This window comes from Vipera berus (genome assembly GCF_964194415.1).
Source record: "Vipera berus genome assembly, chromosome: 3".
NCBI classification, from domain to species: domain Eukaryota; kingdom Metazoa; phylum Chordata; class Lepidosauria; order Squamata; family Viperidae; genus Vipera; species Vipera berus.
This window is the reverse complement of record NC_138204.1, coordinates 70,075,003-70,100,560: the sequence shown is the minus strand read 5'-3', so window position 1 is coordinate 70,100,560 and position 25,558 is coordinate 70,075,003. Positions and strand designations below refer to the sequence as shown.

The 25,558-nt window shown below is 44.5% G+C and overlaps 1 protein-coding gene across 5 annotated transcripts in view; it reads left to right on the top strand.

Moving 5' to 3' along the window:
* Positions 1 to 25,558, top strand: part of JAK1 (Janus kinase 1) — a 67,787-nt gene that overhangs the window by 24,083 nt on the left and 18,146 nt on the right. For all 5 annotated transcript variants that reach the window (XM_081326101.1, XM_081326103.1, XM_081326105.1 and 2 more), the window contains 10 exons: positions 3,738 to 3,861; positions 8,712 to 8,862; positions 9,335 to 9,498; positions 11,037 to 11,376; positions 13,806 to 13,985; positions 14,971 to 15,128; positions 16,898 to 17,021; positions 18,202 to 18,391; positions 23,095 to 23,201; positions 24,995 to 25,135. In XM_081326101.1, coding sequence (XP_081182227.1) covers positions 3,738 to 3,861; positions 8,712 to 8,862; positions 9,335 to 9,498; positions 11,037 to 11,376; positions 13,806 to 13,985; positions 14,971 to 15,128; positions 16,898 to 17,021; positions 18,202 to 18,391; positions 23,095 to 23,201; positions 24,995 to 25,135 — 1,679 coding nt within the window. The remainder of the gene's footprint in view (positions 1 to 3,737; positions 3,862 to 8,711; positions 8,863 to 9,334; positions 9,499 to 11,036; positions 11,377 to 13,805; positions 13,986 to 14,970; positions 15,129 to 16,897; positions 17,022 to 18,201; positions 18,392 to 23,094; positions 23,202 to 24,994; positions 25,136 to 25,558) is intronic.

Here is a 25,558-nt window from a genome sequence, read left to right as displayed (position 1 = left end):
AGTTCGAAAGCACATAAAAATGCAAGTAGAAAAATAGGGACCACTACGGTGGGAAGGTAACAGCGTTCCATGCGCCTTTGACGTCTAGTCATGCCGGCCACATGACCATGGAGACGTCCTCGGACAAGCGCTGGCTCTTCGGCTTTGAAACGGAGATGAGCACCGGCCCCTAGAGTTGGAAACCACTAACATGCATGTGCGGGGGAACCTTTACCTTTACCTAGTATCAGAACCTAACCTTGACTGATCTAAATAATACATATTTTACAAATCCAAAAACAAAAAGCCTAAGCAGGGCCAGATTAGTAGTTGAATGAAATACTGCCATGAAGTTGGACAGCTAGATGAAGTCAACAGAACATCATGGAAGAAAATAATAGCAAACCATTCCCATGATGTTGCTGAGAAAACTACAAGGATATGCCCATGAAGTCATCAAGACTTAAACTTGATTTGAGGATTTTTGTCAAAAGCCGGATCCCTCTGAATATGCTTAATTAGTAAAGGAGAGAGCATGGGCACTGCTAATGACTATATGCCCTGTGAATTTTGCTACTAACAGGAACCATGTTGCTTTTGTTTCTGGCTCAGTTGGTCACCCTGTGGACTTAAATCTTTGCCATAGTTGGCTCCAATTGAGGGTGTCCAGATAGTGCTTTTCACACAAGCCTCTCATGGAGTGTTGTGTATGTAGAATTGTGAGGAAATCTTTGAAAAAGTGCCCAAAAGCACACTCCTTGCCTGGCCGGTCAGCTCCTCTTGCTTGGTTCTTGCACCCGACCAACTCCGATTCCACACTTTGTCCCATAGGCATGCAAATGAAGCAAACACTCCCCCCCCCCGGGAGAATGGAAGCTTCCGGAGGCTATGATCTCTTTTGCAGAGAATGGGTGTTGAACCCGCATGATATTACGGCACCTGGGAGCTTCCACTGTCGGTGCGAAAAGCATTTCCAAGCCAACTCTTCTCTCTCCCAAAACGGAAAGAAACTGTGGCAGAGAGGAGACAGATCTTTGCAAGCCGAGTCTGGCACGGCAGCATGGGAGGGAGAAGCAGTTGTGGGGAATGGGAGGGGGGAATAGCGTGAATGTTGCAGAGCCTCTGCAGTCATTCATAAGGGCGAACAACAGCCATGGTGCTGCAATGTTCGTAATTTTGGGACTTGCTCGTAAACACTAGGGGGCGCTTATCATGTAACTTCAAACGAGCGCCAACACTCATAACTCGGGGATTACCTGTACTTTCTTCCTGCTATTAGCTACTCTGTTTTAATATTTCATATGCCTCTTTGGACTAGATATTCTTGTAGATACATATCTTTTCCTTACTTACTTTAATCACAGTTTCAATTAATGAGTTTATCACTGCTTTTCTGTGAGCCATATCAACTAATGTGGTCCCATCTCTCAAGTAGATTCTCCTATTTGCATATTGTTTGTAGATAGAAAATCACTTGGATGGACCTCAAGAATTCATATATTTATTTGAGTAAACTTTTATTATAAACTGCAATGAACATTTCAAAACCCTATAGATTCTTGGTAATTGAGTTTAAGTTATTTAAAAACTTAAAAGTATGGTGGAGTCATGTGGCCGTGAAAAATCACATCTTTTTATATCTTATAGTTTGCAGTCTGACTGTTTTTCACTGCAAATTATACATTAGTTTTCCAGTTTTTAAAAGTGATTTAAGTCAGTCTTAGATGCAATAAATTGTGAATACATTTTGGTTAATTTGAAGAAGGATTTTATATATATATTTAAATAATGAGACTTGTATGCTGCCCTATCTCCCAAAGGACTCAGGGCGGCTAACAACAATAAAATACAAATAAATACAAATATTAAAAAAGAATTAAATTGTGTCAAAGTCCCACTAAAACCAATAAAAACATTTAAAATCATAATTAAAAACCCCGTTATCATCAGTCCAGGTCAGCCTGTTGGAAAAGATATGTCTTAAGGTCACGGCGAAAGGACCGAAGGCCATCCGGAGCTCCCGGGGGAGTTGATTCCACCAAGCAGGTGCCCCAACAGAAAAGGCCCTCCCCCTGGGGGTCGCCAGCCGACATTGTCTGGCCGACGGCACCCTGAGGAGGCCCTCTCCGTGTGAGCGCACAGGGCGATGGGAAAACGTTCCTGGCAGCAGACGGTCCTGCAAATATCCCGGGCCTAAGCCATGTAGGGCTTTATAGGTAAAAACCAGCACCTTGAATCTCACCCGGAGGGCAACCGGTAGCCAATGCAGCTCACGCAGGAGGGGTGTAATATGGGAGTATCAGGATGCTCCCATCACAACCCGCGCAGCCGCATTCTGCACCAGCTGAAGCCTCCGGGTGGTCTTCAAGGGCAGCCCCATGTAGACAGCATTGCAGTAATCTACCTGGGAGGCGACAAGCGCATGAGTGACCGTATGTAAAGCATCTCGGTCCAGATAGGGTCGCAACTGGCGCACCAGGCGAACCTGTGCAAATGCCCCCCTGGCCACGACTCCAACATGATCTTCTAAACTGAGTCGTGCATCCAGGAGGACGCCTAAGTTGCGCGCCCTATCAACAGGAGGCAACACCTCTCCCCCCATAACCAAAGATGGAAGATCTTGGACTACACGAGATGCCGATATGTAAAGCCACTCAGTCTCAATTTGTCCTTAGAACAAAAGATCATCAGGTGTTCCAACAAATGAAAGATCCATCAACCTTACTATTTCTCTCTCTCTCTGTTTGATCCAGAGGAGAAATGGTGGAAAAATGCCCAGAACCTGCTGTGAATCTTGCTTTAGGAATGTGTGGAATGGAATTAGTCCTTAGCTTCTCAATATTAGTTTTTCCAAATTTGTTTGTGTATGTATGTGTACTGTGGATTGTTGCCAAACTGAAGTACTGACTGTAAATCACATGCAAAAGGTGTTGTGATGCTTTTTTTTTGCAAATGTGCATTTATTGAAGCAGAAGTGCAATAATTAATGGGGGGGGGGAAATAAATATCTTTTAAGATCTCATTGCCTCAGCCAAAATGTTTAGAGTTATTATATTCAGGGTACTTTTTCCTCTTATCTATTTTCCCCCCCAGTAATGCATTATAGCCATTGAAGGGAGGGATTATTTTTTTATGTCACAAGCTCCTCCTTTCCTTCTTTCCTTTCCTTTCCTTTCCTTTCCTTTCCTTTCCTTTCCTTTCCTTTCCTTTCCTTTCCTTTCCTTTCCTTTCCTTTCCTTTCCTTTCCTTTCCTTTCCTTTCCTTTCCTTTCCTTTCCTTTCCTTTCCTTTCCTTTCCTTTCCTTCCCTTCCCTTCCCTTCCTTTCCCTTCCCTTCCCTTCCTTTCCCTTCCCTTCCCTTCCCTTCCCTTCCCACTATATATAGGCTGATGGGCTTATTTTCATTTCTGTTCCTTTCTGTTTCCTGTGCAAATTGCCTCTATCTTCCTCCAGTTCCTTCTAACCTTATACCAAAGTCTTCAGTTAGTTAACCCTTTACTTGCTGTAGTAGGCACAAGCAAATAGGCCACCATTTCATCGTATACAAACTTATACAAGAAAGACAGATAAAACTGTGATTCTGCTTTATGATCTAATTGAATAAAGGCAAACAATAACAGGAGTAATCTTTATTGAACATTTTTATATTAAAAAGTAGCTACTGTACAACTGAAAGCACAAAATAATTTTTAACAGTGAAGAATATAATTTTATATTTTATTGTTTTCTTCCCCCCCCCTTTATTTATATCTTTTACCAGCTATTTCTCCTCTGTGTCACAATTTGTTTGCCCTCTTTGATGAAAGTAGAAAGATCTGGTATGCACCAAATCACGTCTTCTGTGTTGATGACAAAACTTCACTCCGGGTTTACTATCGCATGAGGTAACTATGGTAGTCTCTGATACATTCGGTGCAGTAGTATCTCTGTGGCCTGCTTCAGGATGAGGCATTTAATTTCTTTGCTTTTAAGATACTTCCAGCCTTCATTCACATTGTTTCCAAGAAACCACAGCTAAAAAAACATTTCATATTAGAGCAGTTTTGAAACATTGCAGTTTTGCTCTTCATGACACAGATTAGGGAAAACCAAGTCTAAATTGAATGAACCCCTAGTTATTTCTACCGTCCCGTCCCATCCAGCCAGAGGGGCATGCTCCAGGTAAGGAGTACTTGGCTGTTGGGGCCCAGGAGGAAAGCCTTTTCTGGTATGGCACCTGTCCTCGTAAATATAATTCCTCCAGAATTAGATGGCCATGTCCTTGTTGGCCTTCCATAGACGTGGCTCTGTCCTCATGTTTGGGGTATCAGGTATGCGACAGACTCTGTTTCTTGGTTGTGTTTAATGCTTTTACAGGGTTTTTTTTCTGGCTGCTATGGTTTTTATGTTTGCTGTGTGTTTTTTATCATTTTTAATATTAACTGCTGAGAGACATGTCTTTGTGATGGGCAGCCATATAAATCTACTAAATAAATATGTATAAATAAAATCAGTTAACTTCATCTAATACAGAAACAATTGCTAAGCATATGGCTGATTTTATAATTACTATGTAGGAGAATATGAAGGGGATTTTTGGAATATTAAGGTCGCTTGAAACATCTTTGAATACTTAATGGATGTTTGGCGGGATGTAGGCGAAGGTATGTTGATTCACAGGTAGTCTCCAGATTAGAGGTTTGAGCTTGCATAAAGTAGCATAAAAGAGAGTGTTGCAAGTGAGAACAAAGTATGATGTATTTAGGAAGAAAAAGATATTGACAAAGAATATAAGAGCAAGGAACAGCAAAGATTAAATAAGTTAAGGAAAGCATAAGGGCTTTAGCGCCTTTACATCGTTTCTTTCTGGCATTCTGTTGGGTTGTAAAGAATAAAAGAGAAAAAATTCAGAGCACGTTTGATGGGAAGTGGGTGAAGAGGGTTAAACCAGGAGCCCTCTGGTAGAGTAAATGGAATTTAAAATGGAAGCAATTAAATGGCTCAAATTAAACTGAATTCAAGAAAAGCTGGAAAAATTATTTCACAAATTGTATGGACTGACACTTGTACAGTATTTTGAAATAAACACTGTCATTTATAATAAATTACAAGAAGAAGAAAAGGACAAAAACGAAATAATAAGTGGTTTGAGAATATTGAAAACCGGTAAGTCGATCAGTACAGATGGAGCAGCTGAAGAGAGAAGTGAGAAAGGTATAGAACAAAAGGCAATGTAAGAAGTAGTATATAGACATGAGAGAAGAGGGCTTTTAAGAATAGAAAGATATGGAGAAATATAGGGAATGGTGTTGGTATATACACTGATTTTTATTTCTTTTCTCCTAACCTTATTTTCTTTGTTTTAATATTTCTTACTCCATTCCTTTGTTCTGCATAATGTTGTTTATCCCAAAAGTAAATAATATGATTTATTTACTATGCATGTGTGCGCATTCATACCTCTCTCATTATGCTGCAGTTGCTCTGTTTAACTCCATGCAGAAAGAACCACATTTATTTAAATTAGCATTTATTATTTTGTTAATAACATTTTATTGCATTTGTGTAAATATTGTTCCAGTAAAAGGTATGAGGAGTTCTTGAAAAATTTGTACTTAATATTCTGAGCCAATCTCAGATATGCTGTACTGGCTATTAAATAAACTGTCCTTGGAAAAAATAATAATAATAATAATAATAAGCAATTTGAGTTTCAATAAATATCTACAGCAAGTGAACCATATAACGATTGGATCAATCAGTCATTTGGACTCTAATAAATATTCAGGCAAGCATAGATTTATGAAAGGAAAAGGTAAATGTATTTAAGCCTTTAAACCCATTTTAGAATCCTGTTGAGATTTTATTATAATATACTTTAGGGATCTGCTCATAAAGTTCCCCAAATACATTATTTATAAAAACATTTGGGCAACTGAGATCCCACAGATCAGGCTGGAAGATTAACTGAAGGATACCTTGTCAGTGTTTTCAACTTGATTCAATATCAAGTTATGCCCACTGACAAGTAATACATGGTCTAGACCAGACATGTCAAACACAAGGCCCGCGGGCCACAAACGGCCCGCCACATGATTGAATCCGGCCCGCACAACTCTCCCAGAAATTACAAAGGTCCGGCCCCCACCACCTTGGCGCCGGACCAGCTGAGCACTTGCTCAGTAGGAGGCAAGTGCACATGGGCTGGTGGAACCCAGCACCATTTGCATCTCATTAGTCTCCTGCGGCTCCAAAAAAAAGTGGAGGAGGAGGAGGTAGGAGGTAAGAGGGAGTGAGGTGGGACGCGGGGGGGGGGAGGATGAGCAACACCCAGCCGGTGAGGGGGAGAGATGCCCAGGCAGGAAGGCAGACTTGAGGTAGCCGGAGAAAGAGCCACAGATGGCTCCTCTGCCGGGCTTCTTTCGCACATGGGCTCCTTTGCCGGGCGCTGCTGAGAGTGAGCAGAGGCGCCCGACCCGGATCCTGCAAGGCCCGGCTGAGATGCGCCCCCAGCAGCGGAGCCGCTCCGGTTTCTCTGCCGGGCTTCTTTCACATACGGGCTCCTCTGCCGGGCTTGTTTTGCGTGCAAGCTACTTTGCCGGGTGCTGCTGAGGGCGAGCAGAGGCGCCTGGCCCGGATCCTGCAAGGCCCGGCCGAAACGCGCCCCCAGCAGCACCAAGCAAAGTAGCTCGCACGAGAAACAAGCCCAGCAGAGGAGCCCATGTGTGAAAGAAGCCTGGCAGAGGAGCCGGAGCGGCTACGCTGCTGGGGGCGCGTCTCGGCCGGGGCCTTGCAGGATCCGGGCCGGGTGCCTCTGCTCGCCCTCAGCAGCGCCTGGCAAAGTAGCTCGCACGCGAAAGAAGCCCGGCAGAGGAGCTGGAGTGGCTCCGCTGCTGGGGGCGCGTCTCGGCCGGGGCCTTCCAGGATCCGAGCCGGGCGCCTCTGCTCGCCACTCCGGCTCCTCTGCCGGGCTTGTTTCGCATGCGAGCTACTTTGCCGGGGGCTGCTGAGGGTGAACAGAGGCGCTCGGCCCGGATGCTGCAAGGCCCAGCCGAAACGCGCCCCCAGCAGCACCAAGCAAAGTAGCTTGCACGCAAAACAAGCCCGGCAGAGGAGCCCGTGTGTGAAAGAAGCCCGGCAGAGGAGCCGGAGCAGCGAACAGAGGCGCCCGGCCCGGATCCTGCAAGGCCCGGCCGAGACGCGCCCCCAGCAGCGGAGCTGCTCCGGCTCCTCTGCCTGGCTTGTTTCGCGTGTGAGCTACTTTGCTGGGCACTGCTGAGGGCGAGCAGAGGCGCCCGGCCCGGATCCTGGAAGGCCCCGGCCAAGACGCGCCCCCAGCAGCGTCAGGCAAAGTAGCTCGCACACAAAACAGGCCCGGCAGAGGAGCCTGTGCATGAAAGAAGCCCAGCAGAGGAGCTGGAGCGGCTCCGCTGCTGGGGGCGCATCTCGGCCAGGCCTTGCAGGATCCAGGCCGGGCGCCTCTGCTTGCCGTTCCGGCTCCTCTGCCGGGCTTCTTTCACGTGCGAGCTACTTTGCCGGCCGCTGCTGAGGGCGAGCAGAGGCACCCGGCCCGGATCCTGCAAGGCCCCGGCCGAGACGCGCCCCCAGCAGCGTAGCCGCTCCGGCTCCTCTGCCAGGCTTCTTTCGCGTGCGAGCTACTTTGCCAGGCATTTCGAGTAAGCTGTGCTGAGTGAGCAGCATTGAGCTGGCCACGCCCACTTGGTCACGCCCACCCGGCCCCCTGAGGGCAACCATAACGCTGATGTGGCCCTCAGTGAAATTGAGTTTGACACCCCTGGTCTAGACATTTGAAAACAATAGTCCAATAGAATTTCTTTCTCCAGCAGTACATCACCGTTGAAATCCTAATTTTTCAATACCTGGAAAGAAGTCTGATAAGAAATGGTGTTTGAGTACAGTCCAAACAAAATTTTAAAACTTTCAAATCCCATTGAGCTTGAAAGACTAACTATGTGCTCAACGTGGTATGTTTTTGAATGGCACCAAAATGGCTGTGTGCGATAGGTTATATTTGGCCACTATATTGCACTTACTGCCAAATTAATCCTTGTGTGTCTTTTACTCTGATCAGGACTATCTCAGAGAAGCACTTGCTGGGAAGGACATATATCAAATGGGAAATCCTGTATTAGTAAAGCTGTGAGTCTCACTTTGTTAACTAGACAAGAATGCTCTGGTTGTGAGGCTTGAAAGGACCCTGTAAGGCAGGGGTGTCAAACTCAGTTTCATTGAGGGCCACATCAGCATTGCAGTTGCCCTCAGGGGGCCGGGTGGGTATGGCCAGGGTAGGCGTGGCCTACTGGGTGGGTGTGGCTAGAGTGCATATGGCCTACTGGGTGGGCGTGGCCAGCTCTACATCGTTCACATCAAGGGTGCCTATGGGGGCCTGGGCAGGAGTGGGACAGATCTGAGGGTCTCTGGGCCAGGGCCAAGGCAGTGGGGTCCGTTCCCTCACTGTTTCCAGGATGGCTTCGCGGGCTGCATGAAACCACTTCGCGGGCCAGATCTGGCCCCCGGGCCTTGTGTTTGACAAGTCTGCTGTAAGGGCTAGTTGTTCTTGGGCTTGCTATTCTTAGTGGATATGACTGGGTAGCCTTCAAAAAAATGATCACTAAATTATGTATTTAAAAAATGGTTGGAATTTCTGATTTTTCTGTTATCTAGTTATGTAAAATCCCTGTATGCATATTGTACCTAAGAATTTAATTTAAATCTTTATAATTATTTGCTCAAGGTTTTACTTTACTAATTGGCATGGAACAAATGAAAATGAGCCATCTGTCTGGAGGCATTCTCCAAAGAAAAAGAATTCTTATGAAAAGAGAACAGTACAAGAAGGAACACCTCTCCTTGATGCAGATTCATTAGAATATCTCTTTGCTCAGGCAAGTACTTTATATAAGAATTCTGCCTCATGTTATGTACAGTATTATAGTAGAAGTTACATTTCATTATCTTTAGGAAGTACTGTTATTTCTGAGATGGAATATGGATGATGATTTTTTTTAAAAAAATATATGTATAAACTCTAACTAAAGATCAATATTTATAAAGGAAATACATTGTGACTGCTGCCCCAAATGTTCGTCAGTTTTGTTTTTGTATTGCCTAGTTAGTAGAACTATGAGTGCATATATTTACAGAATGCTGGTCCCTAATAAGATTAAAAACAGAACATGCATTGTGTGGAAAACTCTCTTGAATAATACTTCTTCACTGAGATATTATTCTGTGGCATGTATATGACTTCACTGTCTCAGTTTATGTTATATGTTTGTAGGAGGAAGAAGCAATATTCTTCTGCCGTCTAAAATGTTGATTGACTTTTATATGGAAGGCTTTGTTTCTCCAATCTAGGGTCAAACTGACTTGGTAAAAGGTCTTGCACCACTTCGGGAAACTAAGAATGATCAAGAATCACATGAAATTGAAAATGAATGTTTGGGTATGGCTGTACTTGCAATATCCCACTATGCAATTAAAAAAAACCTGAGGTTACCAGAACTTCCCCGAGATATCAGGTGAGATTGAATTATTTGTAGGTTGTATTTCTTCTGACTGGTTGGGAAACGGGGTAAACTGGAAAGACTGATTCCACATTTCTAATGCACAAATGATCTTGTTTATGGAAAAAAATGTGTAGGATAAAACAGAGACACTTGACTCTGATTTCCTTGTACACAGAAAAATTGTGTCATGGCTTCTAGGATTGCTCAAGGTAGCGGCTCCTCTAACTATGTCAGTCCCATTCCTGTCCTTTGGAGATGTATAAACTGTGACTGAAAAACAAATGTCCAGTTCTTAGTATTTGCAGGTGGTCCCTTGACTTGCAACCACAATTGGGACCAGAATCTTGGTTGTTGAAAGAACTATTTCTTAGGTGACAACCTAACAAACAGGCTTCCCTTTCCTTCTGCAAAGCCCTCATGTTGTGAAGCAGGAAAGGTGTGCATGTGACTTGGGGAATGAGGCTTTTGAAGCAACACAAAAATAGGATTCCTGTTGTTCTCCAAACTGCATGTCACAAGTCACATACACAGCTGGAGAAAACTAGAAGATTTCCAAAGGGATGCTGGCTTCCTTGCAGAAGGAAAGGAAGGGAATGCCCATTTGAAGAGGGAAAAGGAGGTCAAGGTCAGCTGGGTGGCAGGAGCAATTGGGGCTTATGTTTGAAGTTACAATCTGACCAGGTAAGAAAGGGAAAGTTGAAGGGCAGTAGGGCTTTCCTGAAGGCCTCTGCCAGCAAAATGAAAGCCAGGACATGACACGTGCGTCATCCCAGAGCTCTGTTCTTGACTGGCGAAATAGAGGCCGAAGGCAATGCATGCGAGCAGCCGCAGAAGAAGTGGGTCAGTGGTGGCCATGCGGGCTCCTTCAGGATGGGGCTGTTGGTTCTGCCGCTGCAAGGTCACAGTGGGAAAAACATCCCCCCAAAATAAGACCTAATGCCTCTTTTGGAGGCAAAAACAATATAAGACCACGTCTTATTTTCAGGGAAACACAGTAGATGACTTACATATTATCCATGAATATACCACAGTCTATGTTTTCAAGTATGTTTTTGATTTTCATGTGCTTTTCTCTCTCTCTGTGTGTGTATATTTAAATGAAATATAAGGTAAGGTAAAGGTAAAGGTTCCCCCGCACGTGTGTGCTAATCATTTCCAACTCTAGGGGCCGGTGCTCATCTCCGTTTCAAAGCCGAAGAGCCAGCGCTTGTCCAAGGACGTCTCCGTGGTCAGGTGGCCGGCATGACTAGACGCCAAAGGCGCACGGAACGCTGTTACCTTCCCACCGTAGTGGTCCCTATTTTTCTACTTGCATTTTTACGTGCTTTCGAACTGCTAGGTTGGCAGAAGCTGGGACAAGTAACAGGCGCTCTCTCTGTTACACGGCACTCGGGATTCAACCCGCCAAACTGCCGACCTTCTGATCGACAAGCTCAGCGTCCTAACCTACTGAGCCACCGTGTCCCTTCAAAATCAAATATACCCTCTTGTAATTTATAACAGGCTATTAAAAATAAATGTGTATGTTTTTGTGTCCTATCTCATTTCAGCTATAAGCGGTATATTCCAGAAACACTGAATAAGAAAATTAGGCAAAGGAACATCTTAACGAGAATACGAATTAATAATGTTTTCAAGGACTTTCTCAAGGAATTTAACAACAAGACAATTTCTGACAGCAGTGTTTCTCCACATGACCTGAAGGTGAAATACTTAGCAACAATGGAGACATTGACAAAGAATTATGGAGCTGAAACATTTGAGACATCCTCACTGTTAATTTCATCAGAAAATGAGAACTTTAACTTGGTTGCTTTTGAAAAAATAATTCCATATTATGAAGTCATGGTAACAGGCAATCTTGGAATCCAGTGGCGACGTAAACCACTTGTGAGTATCACAAGTCCTTTGTTTACTAACAGGGTTAGCTAGAGTCATTTGAATAGAATAGTGTTTGGGTTTTATAAAAAAAAACATGGTGAGAATATGAAAATTGAGGAACTCTCAGACCTGTAGGTAGATTGGGCAATGTAAAAACAAACATCCTGAAAAAAGCAACAAGAAATTAGTTTCATATTGTTGCCAAAACACTACATGGGCACATCCATGAAGTCAGCAGGAGTCAAAGCTAGAAGTTTCAACATGGGTGATGCTACTTAATCTGGTTCTTTCAAATTCAACAGAAACTATGTTGAGAGCAGGAATATAGCTACCGTATTTTTCGGACCATAAGACGCACCGGACCATAAGACGCACCCAGTTTTTAGAACAGGAAAACAAGAAAAAAAATTCTTTCTCCTTCTCTCTCTCTCCCTCTCTCTTTCTCTCCCTCCCTCTCCCATTTTCCCTTCCTTCCTTCCTTCCTTCCTTCCTTCCTTCCTTCCTTCCTTCCCTCCCTCTTTGTCCTTCCCTCTCTGCATCATCACGGAGGCGGCCCTGCAGCCTGGCTTTCTCTTGCAGAAAGCAAGCTGAAACGGAGTGAGGGAGATTGCCAGAAATGCGAATCGGCCGATCTCGCGCTCTTGCAAACTCCCTCGCTTGGTTTCAGCTTCCTTTGCTACAAGAGAAAGCAAGCTGAAACGGAGTGAGGGAGATTGCCAGAAATGCGAATCGGCCGATCTCGCGCTCCTGCAAACTCCTTCGCTCGGTTTCAGCTTCCCTTGCTACAAGAGAAAGCAAGCTGAAACGAGGCAGATTGCAGCAGCGCGAGATCAGCCGATTCGCATTCCTGGCAATCTCGTCACTCCGTTTCAGCCTGCTTTCTCTTGTAGCAAGGGAAACTGAAACCGAGCGAGGGAGAGTGCAGGAGCGTGAGATCGGCGTTTCTCAGCACGTGCCGATTCGTGCTCCACTTGCAGAGGTTGGGGCTGGCCATACGGATCACCTTCGGACCATAAGACGCACCCTCGTTTTCCCCCCCACTTTTGGGGAAAAAAGTGCGTCTTATGGTCCGAAAAATACGGTAACTACACAAAGGGAAGAGATGCTTCTGGCTGAAAATGCTATGTAAATATTGCTGAATTAAGGGGAATAAAAGAAAGAGCAGGGATGAGAAGCTGTAGTTTAGGGAGCACATCTGGCATCTTTGAAATGTGGTGTGGTTCCTGAAGCTGCCTGACCTTTAGTGGTGAACTGATTGGGAATTATACCTGGTTATTGAACAAAAGAATAAGATTAGAAGCAGGAAGTGACAGATAAATTATTCAGTATAGGTGAATTATATATTATTTAGTAATGTATTTTGTTTGCAATATCAAAGTTTTAAAAAAGACTGTGCAAAGTTATAAAGATATAAAATAGAAAAAAAGACTTGTTGGCATTGTGTGTGTGGGGGGGAAGGGTTGGGTGTATGTGAACCAATGTGTTTCAGTGGATAAAGTATTGGATTCAAACATGAGAGTGACATGTTCTAGTTCCCTTTCATTCACAAAATCTCATTGGGTGTCTTTGAGACAGCCATTATCTAACCCACTTTACAGGAAAGTTGTTATAGTAGAGAAAAATGGGAGAAGGAAACTATATGCTGCCTTGAGCTCCTGAAGGAAAGGCAGGAGATAAATCTAACAAATATATACCGTGTTTCCCTGAAAATAAGACCTGGAATCCATAGCTCAGTTCTCGGCTACATAGGTCTTCCGGAAAGGCCTCTGACTGCAAAATGCAGGCCGGAGCTCCATTCTCAGTTGCAGAATGAAGCTGCTCCTTCAGCTGCAGAAGAAGTGGGCCGAGGTGAGGCAAGTGTTGATCCATGGGAGGTGTGGCTGCAATGATAAGCTCCACCCCCACCCCCCTGCCCTAGCTTGATTTTTAGGTGTTGTGCCTCACCCCAAAACTAGGACTTATTTTGGGGGTAGGGCTTTTGGGGAAACACGGGGTACATGCATTAATTGGAAACACATCTACAAGAATATATACAGGATCTGAGGAATAAAAGTATTTTATCCATCCCTATTCAATTTGTCAGTCCAAAATCACATTTGTATAGCTAAGGGTATAATTTGAGGAAAATATTGTCCATATGATTTATAAAAGATGATATAGCTTTATCTTTATTGAAGGATTATTTTTCATAATGCTTTGTGTCAGTTAGATATTACCAATATAATGAAAGGTGCGTTTTAGTTTTCCAGTGTTTTACAATTACGGTACAATAACGAATCTAACAACTACTACAAATAACTGTATCCAAGGTTTTTAATATATAACTTCTGCCTGTTTATGTATGTGTATATGAGAGAGAGAGATTGTGAGAGAAATTGGAAAAGATATTGGACATGAGATGAATCAAATTATTCAGTGTGCGTGATGTTATTCATCAGCCTACACAGAATGAAAAAGAAAAACCAAAAATGAAGAAAAAAAAATCTGAAAAAGCTGAAAAAAATGAAGAAAAAAACAAAAGGGAGGAATGGAACAGTTTTTCTTACTTTCCTGAAATAACTCATCTTGTGATCAAAGAATCTAACGTCTGCATCTATAAACAAGACAACAAGAGGATGGTAAGGGTCTGATAAAGTCACTTATATGCTATCAGAATTAATGATGCCCCAAAGTAGCATCCCTTTGATTTTGTAGCCTCAATCACTAACACAGTAATCTACTGTTCATATACTGTATGTTGAAAGACGAGATGACCTCTTTTTGTATATCAGTATTTTGCTTGTTTATATATGTGAACTAAACTTGTTGTTATAACTTTTATAATAAAAAGGTTGACTAGGGTTCATTGGTGCTGAAGTTTCCCTAGCACCTAAAGTGGTACTTGCAGCAAAAACTGGGTGGAGTAAATGGAATTTCTTATGAGATTTCATTGTACTTTATGGGTCTCATGAGATTCTGTAATGGAATGTTGGATGACTTTGGGGAATGAGGGGAAAAGATGCTGCCTAGGGAATGATCAAGAGAGGCAGGAGGCCCCAGTGGATCAGCGGCCAGAGAAAGAAACCTAGGAAAGACCTAATGGATTAAGTAGTCAAAAGTGGCCATTGGAAGTTTATTAATATATTTATATCAAGAGAAGACAAATATACTTAGAAACAGATAAAGTTTAGAAGAGAGGGCACACCCATCATCCCAGCACAATATAGAAAGAGGTCATTCCTGTTTTCTTGCTTATATTATTTTTTTCCAAGTTTTTAGAAGTTAAAAGATGTACATTTTGGTGAACTGAAGTCATATCCCTGTCCTTAGAGCAGTGTTTCTCAACCTTATTAACAAGATAAGTGGACTTCAACTTCCAGGATTCCCCAACATAATGGGGAGTCATCTTAAAGTTCCTTAAGTTGAGAAACACTGTTTTAGAGTATCTCATTGTCAACCATGGTATTGATTTAACTGCCATTCTGGTTAATTTGTGGATTGTGCCTTCCTCCTTGTTTCAGCAGCCCAATATTTTTGACCGTCCCTGTAGATGGAGTTGTAATAGTTGATTGTTGTGTCTTATCTGAAGTGGAATAACTCTTAAGACATTTTTTTTAACTCTAGGAACTTAAACTGTCTTCATGTGAAGAAGCTTTGTCGTTTTCTGCTTTGGTGGATGGATACTTCAGGTTGACTGCGGATGCCCACCATTTTCTTTGCACAGATATTGCACCACCTCTGATAGAACATAATGTTAAAAATGGCTGCCATGGCCCAATTTGGTTAGTTAATAAACAATATAGTAATCTTATATACCAACCTTATATTCGTTCCTTTTACTTTCAACAACTCTTAACTTTATTCTCTTCAAATAAGGCCCTCGAACTTGATTTCTTTTCATTCTTTCTTTATCCCTTCTCACAAAATTCTTCACAGCATTAACAAGTCTCTCTTGTATGTACGTTATAGAAAGTTATCCTGCTCATTCTTTTGGCTTGTTATTTGTATAATCCTTTTAATTACTAAAATATCAATGATTTTTGTCCAGTATAGCATCATTTTCTATATCATTCCTGTTGCATATCATTTTTAAATCCACTTTCAAATCGGTCTCACTCATGTCTGGTGAAACATGCTTGTTTTCCATAATATTTTCTAAACACAATTTATCTATAGAGCCAGATACTGTTAAAATATTTTGCTCCATTCTGTATTAGTCAAATTTAACGATTTTCCCCCTTTAATTGTAATCTTTAGTTCCTCTTCATTCTCTCTAGTGTCCAGCCTTAAAGATCTTATCCTATCATGTTTTTTTTAAAGAGAATTGATAACAAAAGCATTTTTCACCAGAAGGATTCTAAATTAATCCCAAAATCTTAATTCATATTCATATGGATCCTTAGTCCATTTGCAACTTTCCAAAATTAAATTTTAATAGTCCTTGTATTGTTTATTCAAAAATATTAAGTCCTTAAACTTGTATTTAAAACCTGTTTTGCTAAAGATTGAAAGAAACTCACCTGATGCTGTTGAACCTGTTGATCCAAAGGTTCCTAATAGCTAAAAAGCAGTTGTCGAGCAATTTCCAAAAGTGATTAGAAAATGAAGCATGTGATTGCAATTCAAGCAATGATGGTTAATTCCCAACTCCCAGAGCTGGAGACCACTATCTTGCAATCTCCCTGTGAGGAGCAACTGTCTGAAACACTTTTGGGTGGTCTCAAGTCTCTTCCTTGTCTGGGGAGGAATTACAAAGAGCTCCTCTGCATTTTGGCTATTCATTCTACCATGGTCAGTTTGCCATTTCTCCACCACCCCCCCCATGTCTGTTCTCAATACTATAAAGCAGAAACAGGTATTATGGGGTTCTTTTAGTATGCAAAATGCATTCAACCAGAAACTAAGAGGCACTGATTGTTTTTTTTTCCTGAAACGGCTATCTCCCTTCAAAAACTGATTTTGAAACTTTTTTTTGTAAACAGTCATTATAGTTTGTAAAACACTTGCTCAAAAAAAAATTCATTGTTTCATTATTTTCATTTTAGCATCCCTCTTTTGAGCCTCTCAACTTCTGGGTTCATGAAAACTGAAAACTACTCTGTGGTCATTTGGCTAGGAAAAGCCATTTTATAACTTGTAACAAACTCTCGACATTTCAAATATCTTAGGTCTCCCGCCATTATATTTCTAACAACAAAGAACAGTTTAAAGATTTTGTTATTTTTTATTATTATTATTAAATGTATTTGTTGCCCATCTCACTATGAAATGACTCCAGGTGGCTTACAGCATAAAAAACATTAAAATCATGAACTGAATATTCCTAACCCAATAAAATGACCATGCCATCAAGGTAAATCATGGTCATAGGATGGGGAAGGGGGGAGCTGAATGCATAGGGAGGTGGAGATTAGCTCTTAAATTAATCCACCACCTCCAGTGTGATGCTGTACCATCTGGCAGAAGCAGAGAAATATGGGCATGGTTTCAAGGGAATGGTCAATTGTCCACATTTACTAAGCTTTAATCATTTTTCTCAAACATCTTTCAGCACAGAATATGCTATTAATAAGCTGAAACAGGAAGGCAATGAAGAAGGGACATATGTATTGAGATGGAGCTGTACAGACTTCAACAACATTCTTTTAACTGTGATATGTACAGAATATTCACAGGTATGATGGAGGTCCAGTAATTTTCTCTTTAAATACCTTTGACCTAGCCCAGGGGTAGGCAACCTTGGCTCTTTTATGACTCGTGGACTTCAACTTCCAGAATTCCTGAGCCAGCTTGGCTGGCTGAGGAATTCTGGGAGTTGAAGTCCACGAGTCATAAAAGAGCCAAGGTTGCCTACCCCTAACCTACCCAATATGACTTTTGCAGAATTGGCTTGAGAGGCGATAGTCTTGCCGTGAATGATTCAAACAATGAGTGTGAAATTTCTTTCTTACCAAACATGGAATAACTGAGCTTCCTGTAAGTTTCTATGGTAGTAACTGGCAAATTTAAGCAGATTTTAAGCTCTGCTACTTATTTTTCCATTAGGGTATAAATATTGGCAGGGATTGCCAATCCTAGTCTTATTATGGATTTAATTTGTTGTTACTGGAGTGAAAGCATATATTGTTAATATATTAATTGGAGGTTTGGTAACTATTTGACTAAAACTGAGTGGGTTGCAATAAAACACTTTTAGAAAAAAAAGTGATATATAATAAATTTTTTAAAAATGCAGAATAAAAACACCACACACACTATATGATTTCAAGATCTGAGTCAGTACATAAAGGATAAATAATCTAGTTGCTTAAGTCATTTAAGTCTTTCTTTAAAAGTCAAAACCAGCGTGTTGAATTGGTCTAGAAATGGACTAGCAACCAATGTTCATAGCAAAGAACTGGTATAATATGCTCTGTTTTGAACCAGCTGAAGCTTCCACTAATGAATCATAAATTCCCTGACATCCATAGTAATCTGGAATCTTAATTTATGATTTATATTAAAATTATTGATGGGCTTTGTATTTGATTATAGAAAACACATTTACCGGTATGTAATTACCTGAATCCAAAGGGCAAATTGTGACTTGAGGCAAGCATTCTCATAATATCTGTTGGGAACACATTAACTATGTCTGTCTAGCTGCCTTAGCACATTTTTTAAAAAAATTTCATCAAGGTTTCCAGTACGGTCAGTATGATTTCACCAGATGGTACTGCAAATACTTGCGGGATCAGTCTCGAGTGGGATTTTATTTCATTCGCTACATTCTCTTCAGACATGAACATAAATCTACATTTTACCTAAATTCACTTAGTGATTTCTTTTATTTTTATTTTTCGTCATTCTCCAAAGCAATCAACGAATCTTCCAAAACAGTATAAGAACTTCCAGATAGAAATGAAGAAGGATGGGTGTCTCCTCCATGGATCTGATAATTTCTTTCCATCACTTAAAGAGTTGATGGACCATTTAAAAGGGCAGATACTAAGAACAGATGAGATAGTCTTCACTCTCAAGAGATGCGTTCAGCCAAAACCAAGAGGTAGAGTTTTTATGTATTCATATTAACATTTTTTCCACCAAAATATATTGTTTCATTTGGATCCTGGTTTTTTTGCAAATATATACATATTATGAATAATACATGCCTTTGTATTCTTAGAATGAGATTATTTAATCCCAAGCAAATCAGTCCCTTTTAAAGTAATTGAGGTTTGTTCAGAGCTAAAGGTCAGGATTGGATGCTAAGAATTTGCTAAATATAGAAAAGAGGGATTACATGTTATAAATACCGTATATACTTGAGTATAAGCCGAATTTTTCAGCCCACTTTTTGGGCTGAAAAATTCCACTTCGGCTTATACTCCAGTCAACAAAAAAACTTACCGAGGACTTGTGCGCGGCCGAGGCTTTGGTGCTTCCGGGATCGCCCGCACCTCTCCCAAGCCACCGCCGTCCGAGACCTGCCGAAGTTTGGGGAGGTTTGGGGAGGTGCGCGCGCACCTCCCCAAACTCCGCGCCTTGCCTGCCTGCTTCTTTCCGCAGCGGAAAGAAGCAGGCAGGCAGGGCGCGGAGGAACGGAGACTTGCCGACGTTTGGGGAGGTTTGGGCGCCTCCCCAAACCTCGGCAGGTCTCCGTTCCTCCGCGCAGACCTGCCGACGTTTGGGGAGGTTTGGGCGCCTCCCCAAACCTCGGCAGGTCTCCGTTCCTCCTGCCGACCTTTGGGGAGGTTTGGGCGCCTCCCCAAACCTCCCCAAACCTCGGCAGGTCTCCGTTCCTCCTGCCGACCTTTGGGGAGGTTTGGGCGCCTCCCCAAACGTCCCCAAACCTCGGCAGGTCTCCGTTCCTGTTTGGGGAGGTTTGGGCGCCTCCCCAAACCTCCCCAAACCTCGGCAGGTCTCCGTTCCTCCGCGCAGACCTGCCGACCTTTGGGGAGGTTTGGGCGCCTCCCCAAACGTCCCCAAACCTCGGCAGGTCTCCGTTCCTGTTTGGGGAGGTTTGGGCGCCTCCCCAAACCTCCCCAAACCTCGGCAGGTCTCCGTTCCTCCGCGCAGACCTGCCGACGTTTGGGGAGGTTTGGGCGCCTCCCCAAACCTCCCCAAACCTCGGCAGGTCTCCGTTCTTCCTGCCGACCTTTGGGGAGGTTTGGGCGCCTCCCCAAACCTCCCCAAACCTCGGCAGGTCTCCGTTCCTCCGCGCAGACCTGCCGACCTTTGGGGAGGTTTGGGCGCCTCCCCAAACGTCCCCAAACCTCGGCAGGTCTCCGTTCCTGTTTGGGGAGGTTTGGGCGCCTCCCCAAACCTCCCCAAACCTCGGCAGGTCTCCGTTCCTCCGCGCAGACCTGCCGACCTTTGGGGAGGTTTGGGCGCCTCCCCAAACGTCCCCAAACCTCGGCAGGTCTCCGTTCCTCCGCGCAGACCTGCCGACCTTTGGGGAGGTTTGGGCGCCTCCCCAAACGTCCCCAAACCTCGGCAGGTCTCCGTTCCTGTTTGGGGAGGTTTGGGCGCCTCCCCAAACCTCCCCAAACCTCGGCAGGTCTCCGTTCCTCCGCGCAGACCTGCCGACCTTTGGGGAGGTTTGGGCGCCTCCCCAAACGTCCCCAAACCTCGGCAGGTCTCCGTTCCTGTTTGGGGAGGTTTGGGCGCCTCCCCAAACCTCCCCAAACCTCGGCAGGTCTCCGTTCCTCCGCGCAGACCTGCCGACCTTTGGGGAGGTTTGGGCGCCTCCCCAAACGTCCCCAAACCTCGGCAGGTCTCCGTTCCTGTTTGGGGAGGTTTGGGCGCCTCCCCAAACCTCCCCAAACCTCGGCAGGTCTCCGTTCCTCCGCGCAGACCTGCCGACCTTTGGGGAGGTTTGGGCGCCTCCCCAAACGTCCCCAAACCTCGGCAGGTCTCCGTTCCTCCGCGCAGACCTGCCGACCTTTGGGGAGGTTTGGGCGCCTCCCCAAACGTCCCCAAACCTCGGCAGGTCTCCGTTCCTGTTTGGGGAGGTTTGGGCGCCTCCCCAAACCTCCCCAAACCTCGGCAGGTCTTCGTTCCTCCGCGCAGACCTGCCGACCTTTGGGGAGGTTTGGGCGCCTCCCCAAACCTCCCCAAACCTCGGCAGGTCTCCGTTCCTGTTTGGGGAGGTTTGGGCGCCTCCCCAAACCTCCCCAAACCTCGGCAGGTCTCCGTTCCTCCGCGCAGACCTGCCGACCTTTGGGGAGGTTTGGGCGCCTCCCCAAACCTCCCCAAACCTCGGCAGGTCTCCGTTCTTCCTGCCGACCTTTGGGGAGGTTTGGGCGCCTCCCCAAACCTCCCCAAACGTCGGCAGGTCTGCGCGGAGGAACGGAGACCTGCCGAGGTTTGGGGAGGTTTGGGGAGGCGCCCAAACCTCCCCAAAGGTCGGCAGGTCTGCGCGGAGGAACGGAGACCTGCCGAGGTTTGGGGAGGCGCCCAAACCTCCCCAAAGGTCGGCAGGAGGAACGGAGACCTGCCGAGGTTTGGGGAGGTTTGGGGAGGCGCCCAAACCTCCCCAAAGGTCGGCAGGAGGAACGGAGACCTGCCAAGGTTTGGGGACGTTTGGGGAGGCGCCCAAACCTCCCCAAAGGTCGGCAGGTCTGCGCGGAGGAACGGAGACCTGCCGAGGTTTGGGGAGGTTTGGGGAGGCGCCCAAACCTCCCCAAACAGGAACGGAGACCTGCCGAGGTTTGGGGACGTTTGGGGAGGCGCCCAAACCTCCCCAAAGGTCGGCAGGTCTGCGCGGAGGAACGGAGACCTGCCGAGGTTTGGGGAGGTTTGGGGAGGCGCCCAAACCTCCCCAAAGGTCGGCAGGTCTGCGCGGAGGAACGGAGACCTGCCGAGGTTTGGGGAGGTTTGGGGAGGCGCCCAAACCTCCCCAAACAGGAACGGAGACCTGCCGAGGTTTGGGGACGTTTGGGGAGGCGCCCAAACCTCCCCAAAGGTCGGCAGGTCTGCGCGGAGGAACGGAGACCTGCCGAGGTTTGGGGAGGTTTGGGGAGGCGCCCAAACCTCCCCAAACAGGAACGGAGACCTGCCGAGGTTTGGGGACGTTTGGGGAGGCGCCCAAACCTCCCCAAAGGTCGGCAGGTCTGCGCGGAGGAACGGAGACCTGCCGAGGTTTGGGGAGGTTTGGGGAGGCGCCCAAACCTCCCCAAACAGGAACGGAGACCTGCCGAGGTTTGGGGACGTTTGGGGAGGCGCCCAAACCTCCCCAAAGGTCGGCAGGTCTGCGCGGAGGAACGGAGACCTGCCGAGGTTTGGGGAGGTTTGGGGAGGCGCCCAAACCTCCCCAAACAGGAACGGAGACCTGCCGAGGTTTGGGGACGTTTGGGGAGGCGCCCAAACCTCCCCAAAGGTCGGCAGGTCTGCGCGGAGGAACGGAGACCTGCCGAGGTTTGGGGAGGTTTGGGGAGGCGCCCAAACCTCCCCAAACAGGAACGGAGACCTGCCGAGGTTTGGGGAGGTTTGGGGAGGCGCCCAAACCTCCCCAAAGGTCGGCAGGTCTGCGCGGAGGAACGGAGACCTGCCGAGGTTTGGGGAGGTTTGGGGAGGCGCCCAAACCTCCCCAAACAGGAACGGAGACCTGCCGAGGTTTGGGGACGTTTGGGGAGGCGCCCAAACCTCCCCAAAGGTCGGCAGGTCTGCGCGGAGGAACGGAGACCTGCCGAGGTTTGGGGAGGTTTGGGGAGGCGCCCAAACCTCCCCAAACAGGAACGGAGACCTGCCGAGGTTTGGGGAGGTTTGGGGAGGCGCCCAAACCTCCCCAAAGGTCGGCAGGAGGAACGGAGACCTGCCGACGAGCCTTGGCCACACAGGGTATTCCTGTGTATTCAGGCTTGCAAAATGGCGGATCGAGCCTCTGCTGGCGGCAGAGGCTTGCAGAACGGCGGATCGGCTTATACTCGAGTCAATAACTTTTTCCAGTTTTTGGGGGTGAAATTGGGGGTCTCGGCTTATACTCGAGTCGGCTTATACTCAAGTATATACGGTATGTAATCATCCTGTCGGTGAGATGTGTGGCATAAAAATTAAACAAATAAATGTTTGTCTTACAGGTAGAGCTAATAATCCCAAAAGGTGCAGCAGTTGCCTAAACTCCCATGCCTTAATATTAATCAGCATGTTAATCTGATATTGACAGGATAATGATTACAGTACAGTTCAGATCCTGCTAGACATCACAAATTGTAGGAGATATTCTTAGGAGAGATACAATAGTTCAGCCAAACATATTTTACATGGTATTGTTTAGACTAGAGGAGGATGGATTATACATCCAGCAATACAATAAAGGCTTATTTGAGTGCAGTTGAAGGAAGTGAATCTTTTGTATGAGATATTTCAGTAAAAACCAACTATTCTATGGTAGAAGTATTCTGGTTAGCAACTGTAAATTTAAATTAATGTAGATTTGTTGTGAACATTTCATTTATTGCATTAATCCAGTAGCTGCCTGGAGATATGAAGTTGCGCTGATGACAGTGACTTATACCAAACTATTCAGTAAAATTTGTAAATGGAAGTTGATTTTCATAATAAAAATCAAATTCAGCATCTGCCCTCTGTGGAATAGATTTCATCCTAAGATATATTGGTATTTCTTTACTTGGAAAATATCCAGTTCTGGCAAACATTTGAAGGATTATTAATCATTATTAAGGATTATTTTGTCCTGCATTCTTGCAATAAATCTGGATGGCAATCTGTTTCAAATATATTTGAGAGGTTTTCTTTTCTTTCTAGAAATTTCCAATTTGCTAGTAGCTACAAAGAAGTCCCAAGAGTGGCAGCCAGTTTATCCTTTAGGTCAACTGAGTTTTCATCGAATACTTAAAGAAGAAATAAAGCAAGTAAGTGATTATGAAATCTTTTAAAATTTTATAAATGCATTCTCTCATTAAACCTTGCAGGGATGTCTAAGAAAATCTAGCAAAACTCATTGCATAATCTATTTACTCATACTAACTAATTATGAAGGTTTGGGCGATTGTGCTTCTTCGTGTTTTTTAAGTGATAGGAGTATTCCTTAAACTCTTGCAAGTTATTTTATGCACAGATTATTTTTTCTGGTCTGTTTTGAAACCATTTGGAAAGAATTACTTGAAGTAGGGAATGATATGTAGCAAAACAAAAAGAAAAATACTGCATTCACATCAAAATGTACACAGATAGCCCTCGACTTATGACCACAATTGAGCCTCTAATTTTTCTTGCTAAGCAACACATTATTAGTTTATGAACTTTCCTGCCATAGTTGTTAAGTGAATCACTGCAGTAGTTTAGTAACATGGTTAAGTGTAACCAGTTTTTCCATTGACTTTGCTTATCAAAAAATTGCAAAATGTGAAAATTGTTGACTAGGCCCAGAATGGACATCCAGAAGCAGCATCCACCCAGAGAACTGGTTATTCACATATTTGAATCCCACCACTGCTTTGGATGGTCACAAAATGGATGCTTGTAAGCCGAGTACTATCTGTATGAGACTCACGTTCTCGCTAAATACAGACTCATTGGAATGATCTGGAGATACGTTAAAACCATAGTTTAATGTTATGTAAGATCAGGCCTCTCTTCCCAATTGTTGTGATTCAGGGTCAGGCTGTGGGTTCGGCAGTTGGGTCGGACGACTCAGAGGAGGAGGGGGGTGTTGAAGACCTTGCTGAGGGGGTTGAAGATCTTGCTGATGAGAGCCCTCAGCCAGGCCCCTCCCACTTGGTCACCACGGAGACCCAGCTGTGTGAGCCTGACAGCGTGGATGAAGATGACCCACAGCTGGCCCTGTTCAAGGACGCCCGACGCAGGAGGCAGTCAATTAGGAGTAAACAGAGGAAGGCCATGGGGCTTCTCGGAAGGAGGCAGAGAGAAGCCACGCCCTGAACTCTATATAAGGGGAATGTGTGGGGAGGGCTGGTTTGCTGAAGGCAACCGCTTGGATAGTTTGTGTTTCTTAAAGCTCCTGTTTCTTGGTTCGTGTCTTGTTTGTTTTTGTAGCTATAAATTTGGCAGGCGTAATTCCAGCCTCTTGCCGTTTGTAAAGGGGTTGTCCCTGCCTTTTCTGCAGGGCCGGTAGCAGGCTGGTACAGAACACCAATCTCCTTTTCTAGCATTATCAGGAGGAAGAGTTTGTAGCTTTCAGTTTCTGTTTTTTTAATTAACTGTTTTTTTCTTGGTAATGCCAATCTGTCATTGTCTTTTTCGGCTTGTTCATGCTTCAGAAATTTCCCATAACGATTAGCATAAATATTTTTTTTTGACCAAAGTAATTGGCAACAACAACAACAACAAAAAAAACCAGACAATAACTATTAGTTTTAAATTCCCATAAATATAATGTGGTAGCTGTTCATTAAATATAGCGTCTAATTTTATCTGGCAGAGTCAGTTCAATGAAAACTTAATGCCATCTGACCGTTTCTAACATTCTGCTTACCAAAGAGTACTGTACATTTACTTCCTCTTAAAATGAAAAGTGCAAAACAAGTTTATTTATTTCCCCCCTGCCTCCTTGCAAGACTAGCACTCACATGTGTACATTCCTTCAAATAACCTTTCCCCCACACACACACACACACATACACAAACACACTAAACATGCATGATTTGATAAGTTTGCGATTTGTGGGCTTACTTTGTATTTTAGGGTGAACATCTTGGCAGAGGAACAAGAACACAGATTTACTCTGGGATTCTGAGCTATAAGGATGATGAAAGTTACCAGGGGGAAACACAGATGAAAGTTCTGCTGAAAGTCTTGGATCCAAGCCACAGAGACATTTCACTGGTAGGTATCTCTAAGGTTACTGTGTAACAATCTGATATTGCTGATGGCTCTCTTACCGTTAATGCTGGGGTTGAAGCAAAAAGCTATTAATATAAATGGAAAACAGTTTCGGGCATTTTGTCCTTGACAGTGTGTAACCATATATTCTTATATTGAGTTGCACAGCTAGAAGAAAAGGTGACTCAGAAGTCCGGGGGTGGTGGCGTCAGACATGGAACATCTGTTGGTGTGGCTTTTTTGTGGGATTGCACAGCTATCCATAATTTGTGAGAATGTTTCAGTGCTTCTGAAGATACATCAGTCTAGAACAAAATGCTCCTCTTCCACTAGAAGCATTTCTGCTTAGGAATCCCACACCTTAGTATTACAGATGGGGCTTTCTCCTCTTATAAAAGTTAAGTTACAAGTCTTCCCAAATCGTTA